The sequence below is a fragment of the Lampetra fluviatilis genome, chromosome 8, assembly GCF_964198595.1.
Source record: "Lampetra fluviatilis chromosome 8, kcLamFluv1.1, whole genome shotgun sequence".
Classification (NCBI taxonomy): domain Eukaryota; kingdom Metazoa; phylum Chordata; class Hyperoartia; order Petromyzontiformes; family Petromyzontidae; genus Lampetra; species Lampetra fluviatilis.
Window position 1 is genome coordinate 9,276,994 of NC_136282.1, and position 21,018 is coordinate 9,298,011.

The following is a 21,018-nucleotide window of genomic DNA, read 5'->3' on the forward strand; positions in this document are numbered from 1 at the left end:
AAAGCCCTGGCATGCACAACTTAAAACAGCGCTTTCTTAAACTTTTTATCAAAGCTGCTGCAACAACAACAACAAAACACCGCATCGTGCAACGTCTTGGTATTAACGGACGCTTCATTTTAATGGATAACCAAGGTGAGCAAATTAAATTAGATCGTGTGGAGGCGTTCGGTGGATTTGTACATCGCAGGATCGCGAGAGGTGATGGCGGTTTGGGGAGGCTATTCATCCTACAGTGTATTGAACGTGGCTGCTGAAAATGATGATGATGACGACGACGCGATGTGGAGAGCCCATCCCAAGGTAGACAATCAGACAAAATGTTACATCAACAAAGGTTGAAAAGGAGGCAATCGCACAGCGATGGTAAGTAAATGTAAAAACGAGAACATCACGTCAAGCCGGCATCAATCGTCCTCGGCCATGCTACGGATCCATTGCTGGGTGAAGGCCTCCCTGCCCATCTCGTGATCCTGCGGTGCTACAATCCACCCGGCAACGACAAGACACGCTGACGTCATCCCAATAAAAAGTCCAAATTGTCAGCAAAATTAAGAGAACAAAACGGTAAACGGGAGGGAGCGCATCTCAATGCGAGCTCGTGTACACGCCAAACCATCTGCCAGGGGAAGGGAGAGGGGGGGGGCGGTGTCCCGACACACACACAGCACATCTCAACGGCAGACCCTACATCAACATGTACCTCCCATTAGCACCGTGGGCTACGCACGGTGCGAAAGAAGTTCAACATGCGAGCGTGTGGCCAGTGAACGTGTGAACACAATGAATGTATAGAGAGCGAGAGAACGAGCGAGAGCTTCGTCAAGTCACTGCTGCGTGACAAGCACTCTTCCACGCCGCCGCGCATGTAATTGGGGGCTGTTGGACCATACTTCAAGCGCGCTGGTCGGTGCGGGATCGTGAATGGGCGGGTCTGGATCAGGGTGCACCTGGGCCCCGAGTTTCGCGTTTGCATTCGTGCGTCGCCTAACCGTGACCGGGAATACAACTTTGGCTTCGTAGCGACGCGGTAGTGCCCTTATTCGCTGCGCCACCGCTTCCCGTCCCTGTGTGTGTGCGTGTGTGTGCGCGTGTGTGTGTGTGCGCGTGTGTGTGTCTGTATGTGCGTGTGTGTGTGTGCGTGCGCGTGTGTGTGTGTGCGTGTGTGTGTGTCTGTATGTGCGTGTGTGTGTGTGCGTGCGCGTGTGTGTGTGTGCGCGTGTGTGTGTCTGTATGTGCGTGTGTGTGTGTGCGTGCGCGTGTGTGTGTGTGCGTGTGTGTGTGTCTGTATGTGCGTGTGTGTGTGTGTGTGCGCGTGTGTGTGTGCGCGTGTGTGTGTCTGTATGTGCGTGTGTGTGTGTGCGTGCGCGTGTGTGTGTGTGCGTGTGTGTGCGCGTGTGTGTGTCTGTATGTGCGTGTGTGTGTGTCTGTATGTGCGTGTGTGTGTGTGTGCGTGCGCGTGTGTGTGTGTGCGTGTGTGTGCGTGTGTGTGTGTGCGTGTGTGTGCGTTTGTGTGTGTGTGCGGTAGTGTAGCGGTTAGTGCGCTGCACTACGAACCTAGCAAACCGGGTTCGATTCCCGCCCACGACCAACACCGGTGACGATTATCTGAACCGGTCCTGGACCTCCCCTAGGTCGACTCAGCCTAAAATGAGTACCTGGTGCGGTGTGTAAACATCGCCACTAGGGAGACAAAGGCGGCCGGGCGTGGTGTTGGCCACCCACCCCCTCGTGTGCCGTGCCGGCCTTTATAGGTGCTCGCTAACAGCACTTGCCCCTACAGTCTGTTAAGGCTATACGGGGAGTCTTTGTCTTGTGGGGAGCGGTGGTGTAGCGGTTAGCGCGCCGCGCTACGGCTCACGGCCAACACCACGGTGACGTATTATCCGAACCGGTCCTGCTCCTGTCCCTAAGTCGACTCAGCCTCGAACGAGTACCTGGCGCGGTGGGCTTAACATCATCACTGGGGGAGACAAAGGCGGCCGGGTGTGGTTGCTCTCCAACCCCAACCCCGCCGTGCGCCTTCAAAGGCGCGCATCTAAACACCCCCCCCCCTGCCCGCCGCTAACCGTCTGCCGAGGGCTACACGGGGGACCTTTGCCTTTGTCACAGGCCACCAATGACCTTATTAGCGGCCAGAGGTGACATCATCGCCTGCCTGCCCGGGTCGCTCCACGCCCCCCTCCTCCCCGCCCGTGGCTGATCCTCGCTAAGTCGACCCCTGCTGCCCAATGGGCTCCGCCGCAGCCCGCCCCGAATGACATCATGGATGAAGCGGCGGTGATGTAATGGCTCCGCCAGCTGGGATGGTTTCACCCCCCCCACCACCACGACCACCACTGAACCCACTCGGCTCACCACGACTCCGCACAGCCCGTCCCCTGCGTCGAGACGTCGGCTCCGTCCGCACACGCGCGCGGCTCCACTGCGCGCGCAACGAGAAGGAGCAGGCCATTGTTGTTGTTGTTGGGGCTGTTTCTAGATAGGCGTTGGTAGCCCACAGCTAAGATAGACGGGCAGTCTGAGAGAGAGAGTGTGCGCGTGTTGTATTATCCATAGACAAGTCGGTCGTAGACTCGCCCAGCATCACACCTGCAAGAGACAGAGAGAGTGAGTGAGTGAGAGATTAGTGAGGATCTGGATGCAGTCAGATGCGGGTAGCGTGCTTGGCTCGCCCAGGAGAATGGTCAACTGCGGTGAGGGTCAGAGCAGCGTTCCGGTGAGGAGCATGTCTTGTTCGGCCAAGAGGAAGAAAGGTCTCAAGCTGTGTGCAGGTACGACCGTGATGATGATGATGGAGTCGGTGTGTGATGGTCGTGGTTGGTTGCAGCGTGCCGACCGAGGACGCTGGCCACACGTGTACTCTCGACACTTCGCGGACGGTCACACGCATTCGCACATTCGCACGCGCACTCCAGGACGGCCACATTCACGAACGCAGCCGCACAAACCCACGGCGTTCACGCCGCACGCACGCACACGCGGGCTGCACACAGGCGCGTGCCTCTTCACATCCACACGGCGAGGAAACTCGCGTTGACACACGAACAGCATTCGCACGCACACACGGAGTCACACGCAACGCTCTTTTCTCACTCTCTTTTCCCAAGTTGGTGTGTTAATGTCGCTGTGTTGAACGAACCGTGTTTAACTCTTGTCGAGGACACCGTCGGTCGTGCTGTTTGTTGCTCGCCGCTCGGGGATTTCTCGACCTCTGTGCTTGCGCTCAACGACGATGATTTCAATACAAAGATCCCCCGTGTTGTAGGGAAGTGCTGCTAGCGAGTAGCAGCACCTTTGAAGGCCGGCACGGCACACGGAGGGGGTGAAGGTGGACAGCACCACGCCCGGCCGCCTTTGTCTCCCCAGTGGCGATGTTTACACATCGCACAGGTTGCACTCAGATGAGGCTGAGTCGTCCTAAAAAAAACACGATTTAAGACACACACAGCCACACACAAACGCACATAGCCACGGACAAACACCCACGCACGTACTTGCACCCCCATCAGCTGAAGTCACCAGTGTCACCGCTGTTTTACAACAACAACAACCACTTTGTAAACACCCTCTTACCCGCGTCTCAGAGTGCTCCACAAGTGTAAGGAGTCGCGGCTAATCGCCACGCTCGCGTGCATAATTTCACTCGCACCCCGATGAAATCCGCCGGGATTCTGACATACGGAGTGCAATGAATGTGGCCCTTTCTCCGCAGCCACTCTCAATGGGTGCGTAACTCCACGCACGGATTCGTCCTGTGGGCAGGACCGCCATGCGGTGTTGCTAATTCCCAATCCTAAAACGTCTGGCCGGCGTGTGAGCGTGGGTCACACACACAATCACTCACTCACTCTCAGAGACCCCATTGAGCTTTCTCCCGAGTGGAGGCGCTTCCGTCAGCAGTGGCGGGAGCAGGCAATTGCACGACTGCGCCTTCACCCACGCGGGCAGACTTAATGTACGACGTGAGCTTAATGGGCCCAATGTAGGCCGTTTTACGTTGTATATTCGTACAATTATCAGCTGTAGCCGTTGTCACTCTACTGCTGGATGGAGTGGATCTCGCTCATGCACAGTAATGTAGTAGTAGTAGTATTATAATTGCCCGGTGTGCTTTAAATATCTGCGAAATCCTACACGGTTGTACTTTAGACCGTGGCCACGTGCTTGTGCATCTAACGCATTACCCATTACCGTCGCAATATTCCACGACTCGAATACCGCACTATGCTGCCGAACTTACACACAAACCGACTGACGATGTTGCGGTCAATTAACCCCGGCGAACGGCGCGTCGCGGCAGATTGACACGGGAAGACCATACACGTGCGTGTACACATGCAACATGAATTTCGATTTAAAGCTTTCGTGACTGCAGGGATTCATCTTCTTGGTTCTTTCGGTAAAGTCACATAGAAGGGAAATAATAAAATAATAAAAATAAAACATTGTATTTTATTATGTTTAATTTTATTATTTCCCTTCTACGTGACTTTACCGAAAGAACCAAGAAGATGAATCCCTGCAGTCACGAAAGCTTTAAATCGGGATTTGTTCTCCTTCGGTAAACCGCTGCGGACGTCCGCTTCTTTGTGTTGTTTATTGCAGCTGAGTGATGGGCCCTCGTCACCTCTGCCCATTGACGTCACTCATGTTTCAGCTCTGCAGGTTAATTGATCGCGAACTCGCGGACTGGGTCTCAACGTTGCCACTGGCATCTGGCAGAGAGCACTGCTGATGAGACTCAGAAGGAGTCGAAACCCGATACGGAGTGTTTTGTGGTTGCCATGCCTTGGACAGACGCTGCTTTGAAAAGCGTCGGTGCCAACTCCGATGTGGCCAATAGGCTGATGGGCTACTGTGTAGTCAATCCACCGCTGGGTGAAGGCCTTGCCATGCCCCCCCCCCATCTGACGATCCCACACGATGCAAACATCCACCTTAGCTCGCTCCATCTCCTTTCGCTGTGTGTACTTTTGTGTTTGTGGCGGTGATGTTTATTCTTTTTAGGGCCCCTTTGTTGAGGTCCCCGCGCACAAGTCTGCGCTGGGTGAAAGTCCAGCGGTGACGTAATCGAGCTGCACTTTGAACCCCGCCGCCCGAGTTCGCATCCCGATCAGAGCGAACGCTGCGGTGTTACCTTGAAGCAGTCCGTGCCATCGACTTATAACACCCCCCCCCCCTACGAACCACGATAGTGACGTCTCAAACAGCCCACGTGATTGGGATGGCGTGGAGAGGCTTTCACCCACCAGTGGATTGGCAAAGGGCCGTGGTTATTTATAAATACGTAAAAAAGTCAGCACACTCGTAAACAACCCAGCCTTAAAAGATATAATCAGTGACGTTTTCCAAAAATTGAGCCTTTTATCATAGCACACAAACAAGAGGCAAGAGATGTTGAGTTATGAGGGTTGGAGACTGCGCTTAACATCGCGAGGCCTGTTGCGAATGAAACTTTACAATTTATATTTTGATGTAAATCAGTTTGTTTCGTCATTATTTTTATCGTTGAATGATTCGTCTGGTGCGGGTAACTTCATATGCCCATCTCACAACTGGTTATCATCAGCCCCCCCCCCCCCCCATGGTGTTTGGTGCATTCTCTGACCCCTCGTTAACCACCTCTTTGGCTCTGTTTATGGTCTATGAAGAATGCCCATTGCCTGAAACGGCACTGATTTGAGTAATTTTTAAGGCATTATCATTGACGAGATGTGTTGATGTTTTTGTTGGCCGTGCTTTTTTGCACCACTGCCAGTGTATGAAGGTAGTACTATACGAATGTACTATGTGCGAGCATTGGCCAAGGGTGTGTGCAACTTGTTCCCTCCGCAGGGCTTCATAATGAAACCGCCATCACATGGCAGTAAAATAATCACGTGTGTCCAGTGGTGGATGAAGGCCTTGTTCTTCTTCTCACTCTGAGTCAGTCACGCGTGTTTGACCATACTTCACCACCGCCTTTCAGTGCGGCTTTGCTGAAGTGAGGGGCTTGGGGGGGGGGCAGTATCAGTTAATATATCAGATGTTAGCCATAGCCGGGAATCCAACTCAGGATTTGCAGGGTTCAAGGCCTACAGGGTTCACGTGCCGTGCACGAGCCACTGTGCTGTGGTGGCAGTAAAAAAAGGCCCCTCTGTGTTGACTGGCGATCGATGTGGGTCTCTCAACACGTAACTTTGTTTGAATTGGTTTATCGTTCTTTTGGGGGTATTTAAAAAAAAACCTGTAACCTATGGCATTTGTAGAAAATGAAAGTGTGCAGAGGTGTGGAATATCCCCTGAGGTGCGCGTGTTTTGAACGTGTACGCGCGTCAATATGCCAGGCGGAGAGTGTGGGGAAGAGAGTCTCTGTGCAATGCCGCTGTACGCAAAGCCTTCTGCTAGTTTTTTTGTGATCTAAAAGTTTTGTGTTTAAACTTTCGGCGGGACAACAGCACGCAGCAGCCTGAACCGAGGCACCTCGTTATCGGCAAACTTTAAACTCAGGGGCCCGATGATGTAAATGATTGTCTTTGTGAGCCGACTACAATGATGCCGATTATGTAAAGTGTGGATCTCCAGAGGTGTGGACTCGAGTCATGTGACTTGGACTCGAGTCAGACTCGAGTCATGAATTTGATGACTTGCGACTCGACTTGGACTTGCATAACAATGACTTTGTCCCACCTATGAGATGTGGACTCGAGTCATGTGACTTGGACTCGAGTCAGACTCGAGTCATGAATTTGATGACTTGCGACTCGACTTGGACTTGCATAACAATGACTTTGTCCCACCTATGAGATGTGGACTCGAGTCATGTGACTTGGACTCGAGTCAGACTCGAGTCATGAATTTGATGACTTGCGACTCGACTTGGACTTGCATAACAATGACTTTGTCCCACCTATGAGATGTGGACTCGAGTCATGTGACTTGGACTCGAGTCAGACTCGAGTCATGAATTTGATGACTTGCGACTCGACTTGGACTTGCATAACAATGACTTTGTCCCACCTATGAGATGTGGACTCGAGTCATGTGACTTGGACTCGAGTCAGACTCGAGTCATGAATTTGATGACTTGCGACTCGACTTGGACTTGCATAACAATGACTTTGTCCCACCTATGAGATGTGGACTCGAGTCATGTGACTTGGACTCGAGTCAGACTCGAGTCATGAATTTGATGACTTGCGACTCGACTTGGACTTGCATAACAATGACTTTGTCCCACCTATGTGGATCTCCATTATGCTTCCATCAAGTTCTTATGAAAGCAGCGTATGTTGCATTGTAGCCGCGATCATTATAATAGTGGGGGTGCGGGGAGAGGGGAAAGGTACTAACTTTGGATTGTGAACACTCTTACACTTTAAACCCCCTTCATTGTAAAACCCACCAATTACGTCATGTTGCGTGTGTGCTTTCTAAAAGCCGGCCTACTCTTAGCAATTATCACCTGTATAGTTTATTAAAAGTCATGTCTTGTTTAAGTTCACGCCATTTACCGTCATCTTTGGCCTAAAGCCTTGAAAAGAAACTAATATTTAGACATTCAAAACCACAGACAGATCCATATGCGCACAGCAATGAAAACAATATTTTTTGAAAGATTTGCAAACCCCGTTTTATGATGATATTCCACGGCAGGAGGGCATTGCTGGGCCACGCTAAATCCATGGGGCAGCGCTAAGCTCGTAAAAGATGCAAACAAGTTCCTTTGACACAATTGTCAATGTTCTTTGGTTCTTTCGGCAAAGTCACATAGATAGAAGAAAAAATAATAAAGTGAATACAAATAAAATAAACAATAAAAACAATAATTAAAAACTAATGTGGGCTGTAGCCTGGTTTTTAATCGGAGTAGGTGTACTGGCAATCTCTAATGTGGACTGTAGCCTGGTAATCAAGTTTGGTGAGTGTACTGGCAGTCTATAATGCAGACTATAGCCTGGTTTTTAAGCTGGTGAGCGTATTGGCAGTCTATAATGTAGACTCTAGCATTGGTTATTAAACTGAGTGAGCGTACTGGCAGTCTATGATGCAGACTGTAGCCTGGTTCTTAACCTGAGTGAGCGCACTGGCAATCTATAATGTAGACTTATTCTGGTTCTTTCAGTAATAAAAATTTAATAAAAAATTAAAAAACAAAAACCACGACGTTTCGATCACAACACAAAGCGGTCGTCGTCAGGAAAAGGGGGGTTAGCCTCTCAAGGCAAGCTGTTTATAAAGGTTTAGAGATGGGCATAGCCCAAGTGTGTCAGCAGCATGGGCGGGGCAGCTAATGTTAAAGTCGGAGAAAACCCCGACACCTGCAGTGGGTGTACACTAATCAGAGGGCCGCCAGGCAATCATTGCACCTCGCTCCACACACCCACACTGCTGACGGTGGAGATTGACAAGAAAACACAAATCAAGTCATGACCCAAATAGGTTGATGACATCTTTCCAATGATTGCTGAGCTTATAACCATCCTCTCGGTTGAAATTGTGTCTGTATATATGGACCGCTTCATGAACGAATCTTTGTTGATAGCCAGTAGGCTTGAAAAGTACCATCGTCTTAGAGAAATCAATTTCGTGTGAGCCAGCCGCATTAAAATAATGATCAGCCACGGCAGAAGTATTGGTCCTACCGTGTTTAGATCAGCCTTGTGCTCACGGACACGGTCCGAGACATGTCAATGTTTATGGGTCTAAACAGCTTTGCGTTGCGTGTACAAAAAGCGATCTCAATGAGCATACAGTGCGCGACTTGGATTAAACCGGGGAACTTGAACAGTGGCCTACATTCAGGCAGTTTGTGTATGTTTGTGAGATTGTGTGTGTGTGCAAGAGGAGCGGTAGCGTAGTGGTTAGTGCGCTGTGCTACGAACACCATGACCCGATTCCCGCCAACAAGTGACGATTATCTGAACCGGTCCTGGGCCTCCCCTAGGTCGAACCAGCCCAAAATGAGTACCTGCTGCAGTGTGTAAACATCGCCACTGGGGCTTGCTAGCCACCCCCTAGAGTGCCGTGTCGGCCTTCATAGGTGCTCGCTAACAGCACTTGCCCCAACAGTTGTTACAGCTATACGGGGGATCTTTGCCTTTGTGTGTGTGCTTTCGTGCGTGTGCTTGGGCAGCGCGTTGAACAACACTGCTGGGATTGTGGCAGAGTAGCGTTGTGTTCATAATAAAGGTTTTTTTTTGGGTTAGATCGCGTCAATATAAATGTGTCGTTGACCCACCACCACCCGACACAGCCAATTCGTAAGGTTTGTCGCGTAAACAAAAAGTGCCGATTCGTTACTACTCCAGCACACCGGTGGAGTTGTAAACCCACAGCATTTATAACAACAACAACAAAACCCGTATTATGAAATAATATTGGTCGCGAAAGCCTACGCGTTAAACGAGTCGTTGTGGTGTTGTCTGATGCGTGTTTACAGCGGTGAGGGGGGAGGGGCGGTGAGGGGGGAGGGGCGGTGAGGGGGGAGGGGCGGTGAGGGGGGGTGAGGGGGGGGGCGGTGAGGGGGGAGGGGCGGTGAGGGGGGGCGGTGAGGGGGAGGGGCGGTGAGGGGGGGTGAGAGGGGAGGGGCGGTGGGGGGGAGGGGCGGTGAGGGGGGAGGGGCGGTGAGGGGGGGGGTAAGGGGGGAGGGGGGGGGCATTGTAGTGCAGGTATTGCGGGAAGGAATGCGTGCGGGCAATGCTGCGGCGCAGTTTTCTCTTGTGAAGGGGCTCGAGACTGAGGAATGTTTGCTGTAAGCGGTCTGCTCACAAGACCTCATATCTGACATTTCGCAAGCGGGTCGGGCGTTAGACTTCCTCCACACTCGTTGGTTCGTTGACGCGTAAACTTTTTTGGTAAAACAAAAACAATCTGACACGTCGGCTAAGATGTCAGTGCCCTGCGCGCCTAACCGGCGCGGGGAGGTTTTCGACTGTCGTGCTGCGCTGAACGTGGGGAACATTTTCCCCAAACTCAGAATGTGTTTTAACACGTAGCCCAGCAGGTGTCGAGTTAGCACAGATCCTGTTAACCTCTGGCGAAGATTGGAATGTGGGTCTGGCAGTTTAGTCTTCCGAGGTGAAGCGGGATATTATTGTATCTGCCGAGCAACAATAGTGTTATAGCCGGCCAAGTTGAGGCAACGCAATCCACCCTCGCTGCCTCCCACCAAAACAATGGCCATTGGGCGACAAACAGCTCCCGTTCGCGAACCTCGCAAGTTCAAGACCCTTTCGGGTTTTTTTTCTCTTTGGACCAAAACAAATTGCCTTCGAGAGGAGGGCGGGGCAGGTGCGTCTCACCAAATGCAGATGGCACCGCGCAGATTTGCATTCTGCTAATAAAAGGGCAGCGCTTAAAATGTGAAAGGGGCATTCTGATCAGAGGCTCGATTCAAGAGTTCCATTTAAATCCTGGGTTTTTTTTTTGGGGGGTGGGGGGTGTGCGTCTCGCCCGGTCTATGTTTGCCAGCTGCCGTGCCCGAGACGTAACAAAAGGGTAGAACTGTGAAGGGCTTGCTTGGGAGGGGGTGAGTGGGGGGCGGGGGTGAGTGGGTGGATCCAGGGAGGGAAGGGGAGGAGGAGGTTGGGAGAGCTGAAGAAATTGGGATTCGTGAAGGATTTAGACGGGATGGCACGAATCCTTAACAATTCGGTCACAGGGGGGATAGAGGGCGGTGGGGTTTCTTAAAGGATGGAATGTCATGTGACAGTGCTCGAGGACAGATGAGCTTGATATTTAAATAAATAAATAAACAGTGCTGGGTGATGACAGCACGGCTGTACTGGGGGTGGTGGTGAGACCACGATTCGGTTGGCAGGGAATTAGGAGGAGGGCCGTGAGCTGTGTGGGCAGCGTCACTGCAAACGTGCAAATTGGGTTTTGTCGGCAGCCAAAAACCTCGCCTCTCCAGTAAAGCGACCACCACACAGTGACCCTATTTGTGGGGAGCGTCAGGGGGATGGGTTCCACGCGTTCACCCTTTGCGTGTGGCTCGGGTGCGGCTCCTGAAAGACGGGGAGGGTGGGAGGTCAGCGTTGAACAGATGGAAATGTAAATGGGGTCGTAATTGAGCATTTTACAAGTGGCATTATTTCACCAACGCTGATGAGGCTCGAGAGAAAGGAAGGGGGTGGGGGTTCGTGCAACGGGAGTTATTAATTGACGCTATGAGATCGCGTATCCTGTTCATGTTAAATTAAACACACCGGTTAAATCACATTGAATAAGCCAGTGGAAGGGATGGAGAGATGGCACGGTAGTTAGTGCATCACACCATGATCCCGGAGACCTGAGTTTGAGTTTTGCTTCAGCGCTTCACCAATCTGTACTGAAGAGCGTGAAGCGTGGGCGTGGAGAGCCATTCATCCAGCAGTGGAATGACAAAGAGATATACATGTCATGTACGAGGGATTCAACTGATAACAGAAAATTAAATTCAAGTTAATTATCATGTTGGGGTTTTCTTAATTGCACCATACCTGCGAAAGAAGTTCGGAGGTCCGATTATAGTAATGAATTAAACTACATTTCTAAAAGTTCCAATAATTTACCGAGGAAAGCCTCATTGAGTCTCAATATTTTTTCAGGAGGGTCCTACGTTGGGATGTTTGGCCAAATTCATTAACGAATGTTTGGGTCTCATTTTGGAGGAAACACAGGGGAAGCTGGGAAAAACCAACCCACACATAGGACGAGGGTGCCACTCAGCGTCACCATCTCCTAACCACCGCGTAGTCCCAGCCTACAACACCTGGCAAGCCCTTGTGGTCACCCACGTACAATGAGGTAGAAAGGTCGGGGGTCCTGCAGAAGCAATTTTTTTCCAAAACACACAACAGGGGGTGGGGTGTGTAACAACGGAACCACATGATCACACACACAAACGGCCAGCCGCATGTAACTGGTTTCACACTGCTTCCTGAAATAAATCACTCGGGTGAACTTTAAAGGGAAATGATGTATGGCAAGATAGTAAATACACAGCGCATAGTCAGGTTCCAACATGCTCACTCCCACCTCAGTCTCATCACTGGCGGTTGCAGTGAATTTTGACTTTCTCCCTCCCCCCACCGCCACTACCGCCCATATTTTTGTTCCAATCCGCTGCTGCACTGAATGCCTCCCGACACGGTGTTGGTCATTGGGGTTGTTTGGCCGTACTTACTTACCCACACTGGCCATTGTGGGTTGGTGAAGGCACGGTGGCGAGATGTTAACTACCTCGCCTGGTATACAGGAAGTCGTGGGTTTGATCCCGACCCTGACGCCTGCTGTATATTTGGAGTTTGCGTGTCTCTCTTCCCGTGGTCGTGTTGATTTTGGCTGCTATGAAATTCCACACGATAAGCCCACTTCGTTGAGCTGTCATTTGTGGCCAGGTCGCTTCTGAAAAGAGCTATAAAGCTCAGTTGGCCTTCCTGGTAGAATAAAAAAAGTGTTCGTTAAATAGTTTGTGAGCTCGATAGTGAGCCACAAAATCGGTTCGGATATCACTCGGCGTTCGAAGTTAGGCGTGGCTGGGAAACGGACTCGTACTCATTTGGTTCGTAACGAGCAGTGAGATAGCCACTGCGCGACCACTCCCTCCACCTCTCATCGTCGTACGTAATTTGCTTGAATACAATTTGAATTATCAGTTGGGCAATACGTAAAGGCATAACGAGCACTCCGTCTATCTGTGTCGGCTCCGGGTTCGGAGGTCGACTGGTCAACGCATATAGCAGCACTTCCTCTGCTGAGCGGGGTCCACTCCTCGATGTCATCCGACCACCATGTCCGCCTTTGTCTTCCTCTTGCCCTTTTGCTTTCACTTTCATACTCCCAGGGAGGAGGAGGAGGAGGGGGGGAGGGGCACGGCGGTAGGGCACCAGAGGGAGCCTCGCACTGCACGCCCGCATTTTGCCACCTTCGTGCGCCTAATGCTCTGACACTGGAATTAACCTTCGTGCTCGATGTATGCAACCCGAATCATCGATGTCACTCCTGCTTAAATCATCCAGAGGTCGCTGTATCGATTTCCCGTCGCCGCAGCAAACAAAAAGGAGCATATCTTCTTGGTTCTTTCGGTAAAGTCATGTAGAAGGGAGATAATAGAATAATAAAAATAAAACATAATAAAATAATACAATTCTCACGACGTTTCGGCCACAACGCAAGCAGCCGTCCTCAGGTGAAGAACAGGTCTGTAGGAAAGACAGCGTCTGAATGACAGACCTGTTCTTCACCTGAGGACGGCTGCTTGCGTTGTGGCCGAAACGTCGTGAGAATTGTATTATTTTATTATGTTTTATTTGTTTTATTTTATTATTTCCCTTCTACGTGACTTTACCAAAAGAACCAAGAAGATGAATCCCTGCAGTCACGAAAGCTTTAAATCGAAAAAAAGGGGCACGTTTACTAAATCCGCACACCCCTGTCTACCCCACGGCATGAATGGGAGCACCACAGTTAGTCGATGGGCAGGTGGTGTGTGGAGGGTGGGGTAAAGTGTGGGTGCTCGCACCTCTCATGGGACGTCTCGCCGGCGTGCAAGAGGAGGCCAAAAGCCCTCGAGAAGGGCGCTCTACAGAGGAGGCCCTCACCACCAGCAGCGGCCTGACGAAGCAATTGCATGGCTGCGCCTTTACCTTTATTTGTTTACAAACTAACTCGGCATAAACCGTGCACAGACGTGCACACGTTTGACTTAGACGAAGAACAGCATGGGCAGGCGGGGGGGGGGCAGTCCATGGGACGGAAGCCGCGGCCGATCGGTGCACATTAGAACCCCCGCGGTTTGGCGCGGGTACAGCGGACGGAAGCCCTGTTGTGCCTGGCGGGCGGGGGGGGGTCGTTCGTCAGCTCCGCCATCGGAGCAACGCTGCGCGCTGCCAAGGGTGACTTAGATACAAAACGCTTCGGCTCATGAGGAGCGACCACAGACACACGTGTCATCCCTTGGCAGACAGCGGCGCTCCGGTGTGACGACGCGGTCCGGATCGCTCGGGAGATTACCGAGTGCAGGCTGAGATGCTGAGCTTGCCCTGATGACGACATCACGGTGAGATTTAAAGCAACCGCCGAGCAAAGACGCTTCGTATGCCGCCGCCACCAGCACACGCCCGTATAACACGGAGAGCCCCTCTCGTGTGTGGAAATTAATCGACGCACTTTCGGCGATTCAGCCCACGGGCGAGCGCTTCGTAGCAATTCACGAACGTCGGCCGTTTTTTTTTTTCCCACCGAGCCCCCGGAAGAAGTAACGTAAAGCTTCATCTTCTAGACACCTTTTCGGAAAGTGAATACAACAGCGAATAAAAGACTCGATCTGACAAGCTCGATGGGCGCGTGTGCCACCTCCGAGCCGCAGTGAGATGAGGAAAATGGTTCTTTCTTCTCTCCGTTAGGGTTACCACCTTGTCCATTGTCGACCAAACCCAGACATCGTTGTCAGTAGGACGAGGTCACTTGTCAAAACTGTTGCCAGCACGCCGGAGCAAAGTTCCAGATCTCGGTACAAGTCAAGTTCTGCCACCCAAAACACAGACGGCAAACTCCCGGACTGTCCGGGTCAAACCCCGACAGCTGGCAACCCGATGCGTTTTCGGCTTGTGCCGTGGGTTGTTCGGTACGATGTCCGACGTCTCGCTCCACGCAGTCGGGAGCTTCTCCAGGAACTGAATTAATCGCGGCGAACAACATGGCCCAAAAACACATCGGAGAACCACGCAGCACACAAGTGACAACTCACGCAGCACAGAAGTGACGAGCCACACAGCGATATTCGGGAGGGAAAGGGCACCGCCGCTTTCAATGCCCCCCCCCCCCCTTTAGCGTCGACACAATGAGGCGCAGGCGGAAGCGCGACAGCTTCCCTGACGTAGTTGCGCGTGCGAAATGAAAACGGAAAGGAAGTCTCCGAAAAATTGGGGGAAGTCTTGGGGCAGCGTCACCCTTTCCAGCGCGCTCGGTGCACGGCGCCACCCGTCCCACGCCGCCAAGGCCCCCCCACCCAGCCCCCCCCCCACCCTTGTAGCCCCCCACCCAGCTCCCCCACCCATGTAGCCCCGCCCTGCTCCCCCACCCCTGTAGCTCCCCCCACCCAGCCCCCCCACCCCTGTAGCTCCCCCCCACCCCTGTAGCTCCCCCCCACCCCTGTAGCCCCCCCCCACCCCTGTCCCCCCCCACCCAGCCCCCCCACCCCTGTAGCCCCCCCTCCCAGCTCCCCCACCCCTGTAGCCCCCCCCCCACCTCCGCCGCGCCCTGCGATCAATAATCATTATTGACGGCCGCGGCTAAATTTGGCTCCGTCCGAGGAGCGGTTCCGTCTGGGAGGTGAGGGGTGGGGGGGACGACGCTCGCCCCCCACCCCCCCACCCCGCGTAGCCGCTAGTGGGAGCGTGGGGAATCATGTGGGCCGGGACCCAGGGAGGGGGGGGGCCGGTGAGGTGGGACGGCGTCTTAAGAAGGCCCCGAAGATGGAGCGGTGCGAGCGAGGTCGACGGATCTCGCCACCGCTCTGCAGCTGACGCTGCCCCGTGCCCGACAACATCGAGAGAGATTGTAGCCCTGTGACGTTATGGGCAAGTTGAGGTCTTTTTTTTTTAGAGGGTGAAAGTTTGACCGGTCTAAAGTTAGCCGTGTCCTACGATTACCCAACACTTGGGTAAAACCCAACACTTGGCAAGCGTCAAACTCACGCCGCGACCGACACGGCGCGGGGAGGAGGCCTTCATCCGACGCAGCTCCCCTTTACGTTGCTATTTGCACATTGTAAGTGGACAGAGTGTGCCGTCTCGTATGACAGAGCAACCTTGAGCTACGCAGTGTGCAGGCGTGTTTCGCGCACGAGGAAGAAGGCGCACGCACAATCGCCGTGTAAACAGAGCACGGCCTCGCTGTATGACGGAATGGGTTTAGTTGTCGAGGCATGCACAGTTGCGACTGGGCGCGCTTTGCTGCGAACGCACGCGGAAAAGAAACCCCGACGAAACTGCTGCAGACGCCTGCTGCGCGGTTTAAAATGACCACCGGAGCATCATCTCGCTTTGCGGCGCCAAGATGCGGCAATTGCAAACGCTGATGAGGCCGCTGACGCCGCTTTAACTCTAAACTGCTGTAATTGCCAAGTGTTTCCACGCGGCATTGCGGAGTTTATCTAAAGCATGTGGTCGAGGGCTATGAAATGGACGGCGAGAGGAAGCTTAATCCCTGCAGGAGGAAATGGGAAAATGTCTCTCCCACTGGCAGTGCACAATATTCAACCAGGACTCTGCGTGTCTGCCTATTGCTCAGCGGCCTACACGCCCGGGCACATTCAAGCCACCGAAAGTAGCAACCTTCCCGTCCATGCAAATGATAATTGCCACTGCAGCACATGAGCTCTTCAGGGTGGGGCCTTTTACACAATGGATGACGCATGGTGTCATTAGAAAAAAAAATCAAGTTACATCCTTTCCCAGGGCATGTGCTCTCAACGCAGCCAACGAAGCATGCTTGCCTTCACTTCGCCAGGCTGGGAGCTTCCGTGTGCTGGAGGGGTTCGTGCGTTCAATCGTGAATAGCCCAACAGCTAAGATAGCAAGCGCACCACCACCGCCGCCACCCACGCAACGTGCCCATGCCCCATTGCAGAAAGTGCTCCATGACGTACTGCGTCGTCAAGTGCAATTGAGAGCCCCCGGCTGGTAGAGCACATTTCGGTACAAAGTTCAACGAGCGCGACCTTTGACGTCGAAACGCAGCAGCAGCAGCATAAGAAGAAGAAAACAAAACGCCATGCGAAAGTTTGAGTAAAGCTTCCCGATGAAAACGAACCATTGCCCCTAAATAGCCTTTGCGTAACTCCAAAATGAATTCACGCGAGCGCGCGTAAACTGCACGCAGCAGCATCAGTATCAGCATCCTCAGCAGCAGTCCGTCGGAGCGTGACGACCGCCAACCGCCGCGGCGTTTACGGCGACTCTGAAACGTCCGATGCGAAGGCGCACGACCGACCGTGACCTGGCCGGAGTCTCCGGGGAATGAGCCTGAGCATATTTTCAGCCGGCGTTCCATTCCACGGCGTCGCGGGACGAGGGCGGGGCTCGTCCGGAACGTTCTTGAGCTTCGCTCGGCGCCGTATCGTGGTGGGTACGCGACGGAGCGGCTTTAGGGATTAGGTGACCCGCTCGTCCCGTGAGTCAATGTAAATTTCCCCCTACCACCACCACCTCCCCTCCCCCGAAAAAAAGGCACAAGGCAGAGAGCGTGTGGCATCTCGTGAGACGTTTATGGTCGCGGTCGGTGTAAAGGCCGGTCATGTAGCCCGTGAGCTCGGACGGGTTAATCAATAGCGAAATGCGCGCACGCACACGCGTGATTGAATGGTCGCTTTTTAATCTTTATTGGGCTTTATTGAGAACAAAACTGTGAATTACGAGCACGTGTACGGGTTCTCTGAGCTTTAAAGTGGAGTATTTAATCACGCACCCCGAGATTATCCAATTACGAAGAAAATATAGCCTTTTTTTTAAATAGCGGATATAATATTGCAAGCTGTCGAGTGAAATGACCCACCTAGTTTGAGACTTTCGGGCAAAATGTTTATTCCAGGTACCTTTGGTAGTTGCCGGCAGAGATTGCATTACACGGCGCGTTGCATCACGTCAATGATGGCAAACAAAATAAGCCACGCTGAGATACTGCTGTAAAACCTGAGTGGTATATTCAGCTCGAATACCAATGTGACGAACGGGTGACGATTGTCAAAGCCCTTTTAACTTCTTCGTTTTTGGCCAAAAAGATGTGTCTGTAAGAGTGCCGTGGAACATGTGAATATTTCTTGTAGTGAGAGCGTTACCAATCACACGTGCCCAGATGGAGGCAGCATTGGTTCTGGGATGTGGCGTCATCCAAGGCACCATCTGCCCTCCCTCTCCCGTGGATTATAAATTCTTATTGGGCGCCGTCTCCCAACCCGACATTAAGGGGTGCATCTGGCACAGTGCCAGTGGTGGTGTCAAGCGTTGATACACTGGACATCTGTGAGAAAAGGCTTCATAGCTCATCGGATTCCTCCAGTATAACCAAATATTCTGATGCCGACTCTGACACAGTATCTATGTACAACCGACCGGTGGGAGAAATTGTTCAGACTTTGGTGCTCGCAGCTCGTATCTAAGTGGAGTTTTACGTCTCCGCTCGTCATTGGCAACATTATCAGCCAAGTTTCTGTTCCACCTTTTAAAGTGTTTGCAGTCCCCATGCAATTATAAACGAAGGGAGGAGACGTAGCGATTTAGGGCTGAGATGAGTCACTCAGACCAACAGTCGAAGACATTCTATCAAGACAGATATCGAAGGAAAAGCAATTTATTGGAAAATTCGTGCCTAAATGTCAGATGAGCTCATAATTATAATATATAAAAATAATCATGTCCTTAAGTTAGATTCATGATTATTAATTAAGTTAACTTTTTTAATCTAACAATTTTGCTGGAAAGGCAGCACTGAGTGAGGACTTTTTCAGCAGGATTCTCCTTTGCTAATGTTTAGCCAATTCCATTAATGAGTGCGTGGCTTCATGTGGGAGACAAAATAAGAGTACCCCAAGTGGGCAACACTTAAAGCTCTGCACAGATAACTTCCAGGATCCATTGCTGTGCTGCATCCTCCTGTCCACTTCACAGCCCGGGCAGACAACACCCGGCATGCTCCAACCTAGGCACCAAGTCAGGCCCAACTCTGCTTAGCGACTGAGATCTGCTGAAATCGAGGACATTTAGGTGACTTGGTCATAGGCTTCGAATGTTAAGGGTCGTGACGAAAGGGCAGAGGTAGCAACCATCCTTCTGCTTGGGCATGGCTTTGTACAGCAACTCAAAATTTCCACATCTACTGAATGTAACCGACCGACGTTCTCAATTGGTTCACAGCGTGGTCCACGGTCTGGCAAGGATTTCCACGTTAAAATTTGCAGGGGCTCCCTTACAGAACACGTCCGTGCGAGTTTGATATAACGCTGCAGAGACATCTCATTGTTTCCTGATCCTTGGCTGGCAGCCGTGCCCAGCAGTCAATCGGGCTGGGAGAGCTTTACTGTCTTCCGTGGACTCATTTACGGATCAAACAAACACAAGCTCTCGAATAAACACGGCGGGTCGCAAAACAAATAAACAAATAGTGCCAATACAAGAATGAGGAAAATAAACAAGCACTGGGAGTTTGTATTGTTATAGCAGACGGTAAAGTATGGGCGTGCTGCGTGTTTGTGGCAGTGGCACTGAACGCGTAAACTTATTTCTTCATCAACGAAAAATGCTCGTAAAATTCCGTGACGGGTGGATGAACCCAAACTGACTTTTCTTTCCGTCCGTGCTGGTACGGCGTGGTGCTGCGTTCGGTTTCGTGTAAATGTGAAACCACCGACTCACTTAACCGTACACAATCGACGTTTTAGTAAAACTATACACATGAATACCATCAAAATTACACCTCAGCTTGTATTTCCCGCACCCCCGATTAGCACGGTTGGCGAGGTACGGTGCGAGAGAAGTTCAGCACACAAACACACGAGGAGGGTTTTTTTAATCTTCACCGTAAGGTCGCCTCATTTGTGGAAATTCCCAGTTGTGAGGCCGTGTTCCCTGCCGTGTGAGGAGCACTGTCTACGGAGCCCGGCCCTTAAACGTTTAACTTCTCAAGCTCTGAGTAATTGTGCCTGGCTCTGGCCTCTGTGCAATCTCCTAGGAATGGCTTTGTAGGAGGGCTGGGCAGGTGACACGGTATTGCAACAGCAGTCGCTTGGCAGGTGCAATAGAGGTTCTCAACGGACGGGTTGTTTTTCATTCTTGTTGTGCACACCGGTTCGCTCGCTCACCCAATTTAAACCTGACTTCATCGTTTGATTGAAAAAAAAATGTGCTGACTCGTTTTCAGCATTAGCCTGGATCATTCGAACAACTATTGCATTGACTCACAAGCAAAACACAGTTGTATCGAGTCCAGCTATGACTCTTCGTTGAATCATTTAGCAATGTGTGCAGTTGCTTTCACATTAAGTAATGAATACCAATTGCAAAAAAAATAATTCGAGCACTTGAGGCCCTTGGAAGAAGTTGGGACACTCGGCGGCAGTGGTTGAACGAACTTAATTTCAAAGGAAATTAGCAATTTAGCGCGCAAGTGCCAGCGTGCGCTAGTTTTGCCCACCAGCGTGAAATCAGCCAACGGGGATGTGTCAAGTCGCCGGTGGGCTGCTGTAGCCAGTGGTGGGGGGGGGGGGTATGGGGGGCACGCGCTCCCCCATCCGCGTCTTGGCAGGGCACGGCTCCCCCTCCTTAGCAGACCGACCCTGGCGTTCTTCAGATTTGTACCAGTTGAAGCAAGCTGGTGTCATGACTAAGGGGCGTGGAATGCGAGGTGGTGGAGGGGATGAATGTGTTTGAGGATGGAGAATGTCGGAGCCTGCGTTTGGTCGGTACTGCTGCTGCTGCCGAGCGGCGCGATCCAGGGTGGAGCGGATGGGGAGGGTGGGAGGCCCGCAAGTTGGAATGGTCGGGTGGGTGGGTGGCGCTTCAGCGCTGTGCGCTCACACTGCACATGACCTCAGAGCGCTGCTGCTCGCACCACTCATTTGGGACCGCGAGAACAGAACGCCGCACTGTCTCTCGGCCGCTCGCAGCGGCCGCTTATGCACCGTTTCATTTCTCGTCGCAAAGTCATCGCAGCCCATTTCCTCCCCGCTCGGGTCGACCTTAGAGGCGTGCGTGCACCCACGCCGTGGTGTTCCATTATTACTTTTTTACATAATCGTTTGCTTTTGTTTTTATTTTGAATTTATTTTTTTTACTTCAACCGTGGTGCCAGAGTTATTCTTTTTTTGCACGCTCAACGATGGTGATGAAGCCAAGGAAGCGGCAGCGAAGGCTCTACCGCGCAGACATCCAAGGTGCGTTGCACGTGCGATCATCGCGCTGTCGTGCGCGCGCCCGGCCACGATCCTGCACCAGTGATGCAACCCAGAGGGAGACGACCCTTTGCAGTGGCTGGTGACGCTCGCAGCCATCGCCG

General features: G+C 52.1%; 1 protein-coding gene across 2 annotated transcripts in view; it reads left to right on the plus strand.

The window, feature by feature from the left end:
- Positions 1-2,176: 2,176 nt before the first annotated feature.
- Positions 2,177-21,018, plus strand: part of LOC144933840 (dual specificity protein phosphatase 8-like) — a 42,160-nt gene continuing 23,318 nt past the window's right edge. The window contains exon 1 of one of the 2 annotated variants that reach the window (XM_078859039.1): positions 2,177-2,774. In XM_078859039.1, coding sequence (XP_078715165.1) covers positions 2,642-2,774 — 133 coding nt within the window. In that variant the 5' untranslated portion in view covers positions 2,177-2,641. Of the gene's footprint in view, positions 2,775-20,593; positions 20,897-21,018 lie in introns of those variants that run through there. The other variant, XM_078859040.1, reaches the window with a different exon arrangement.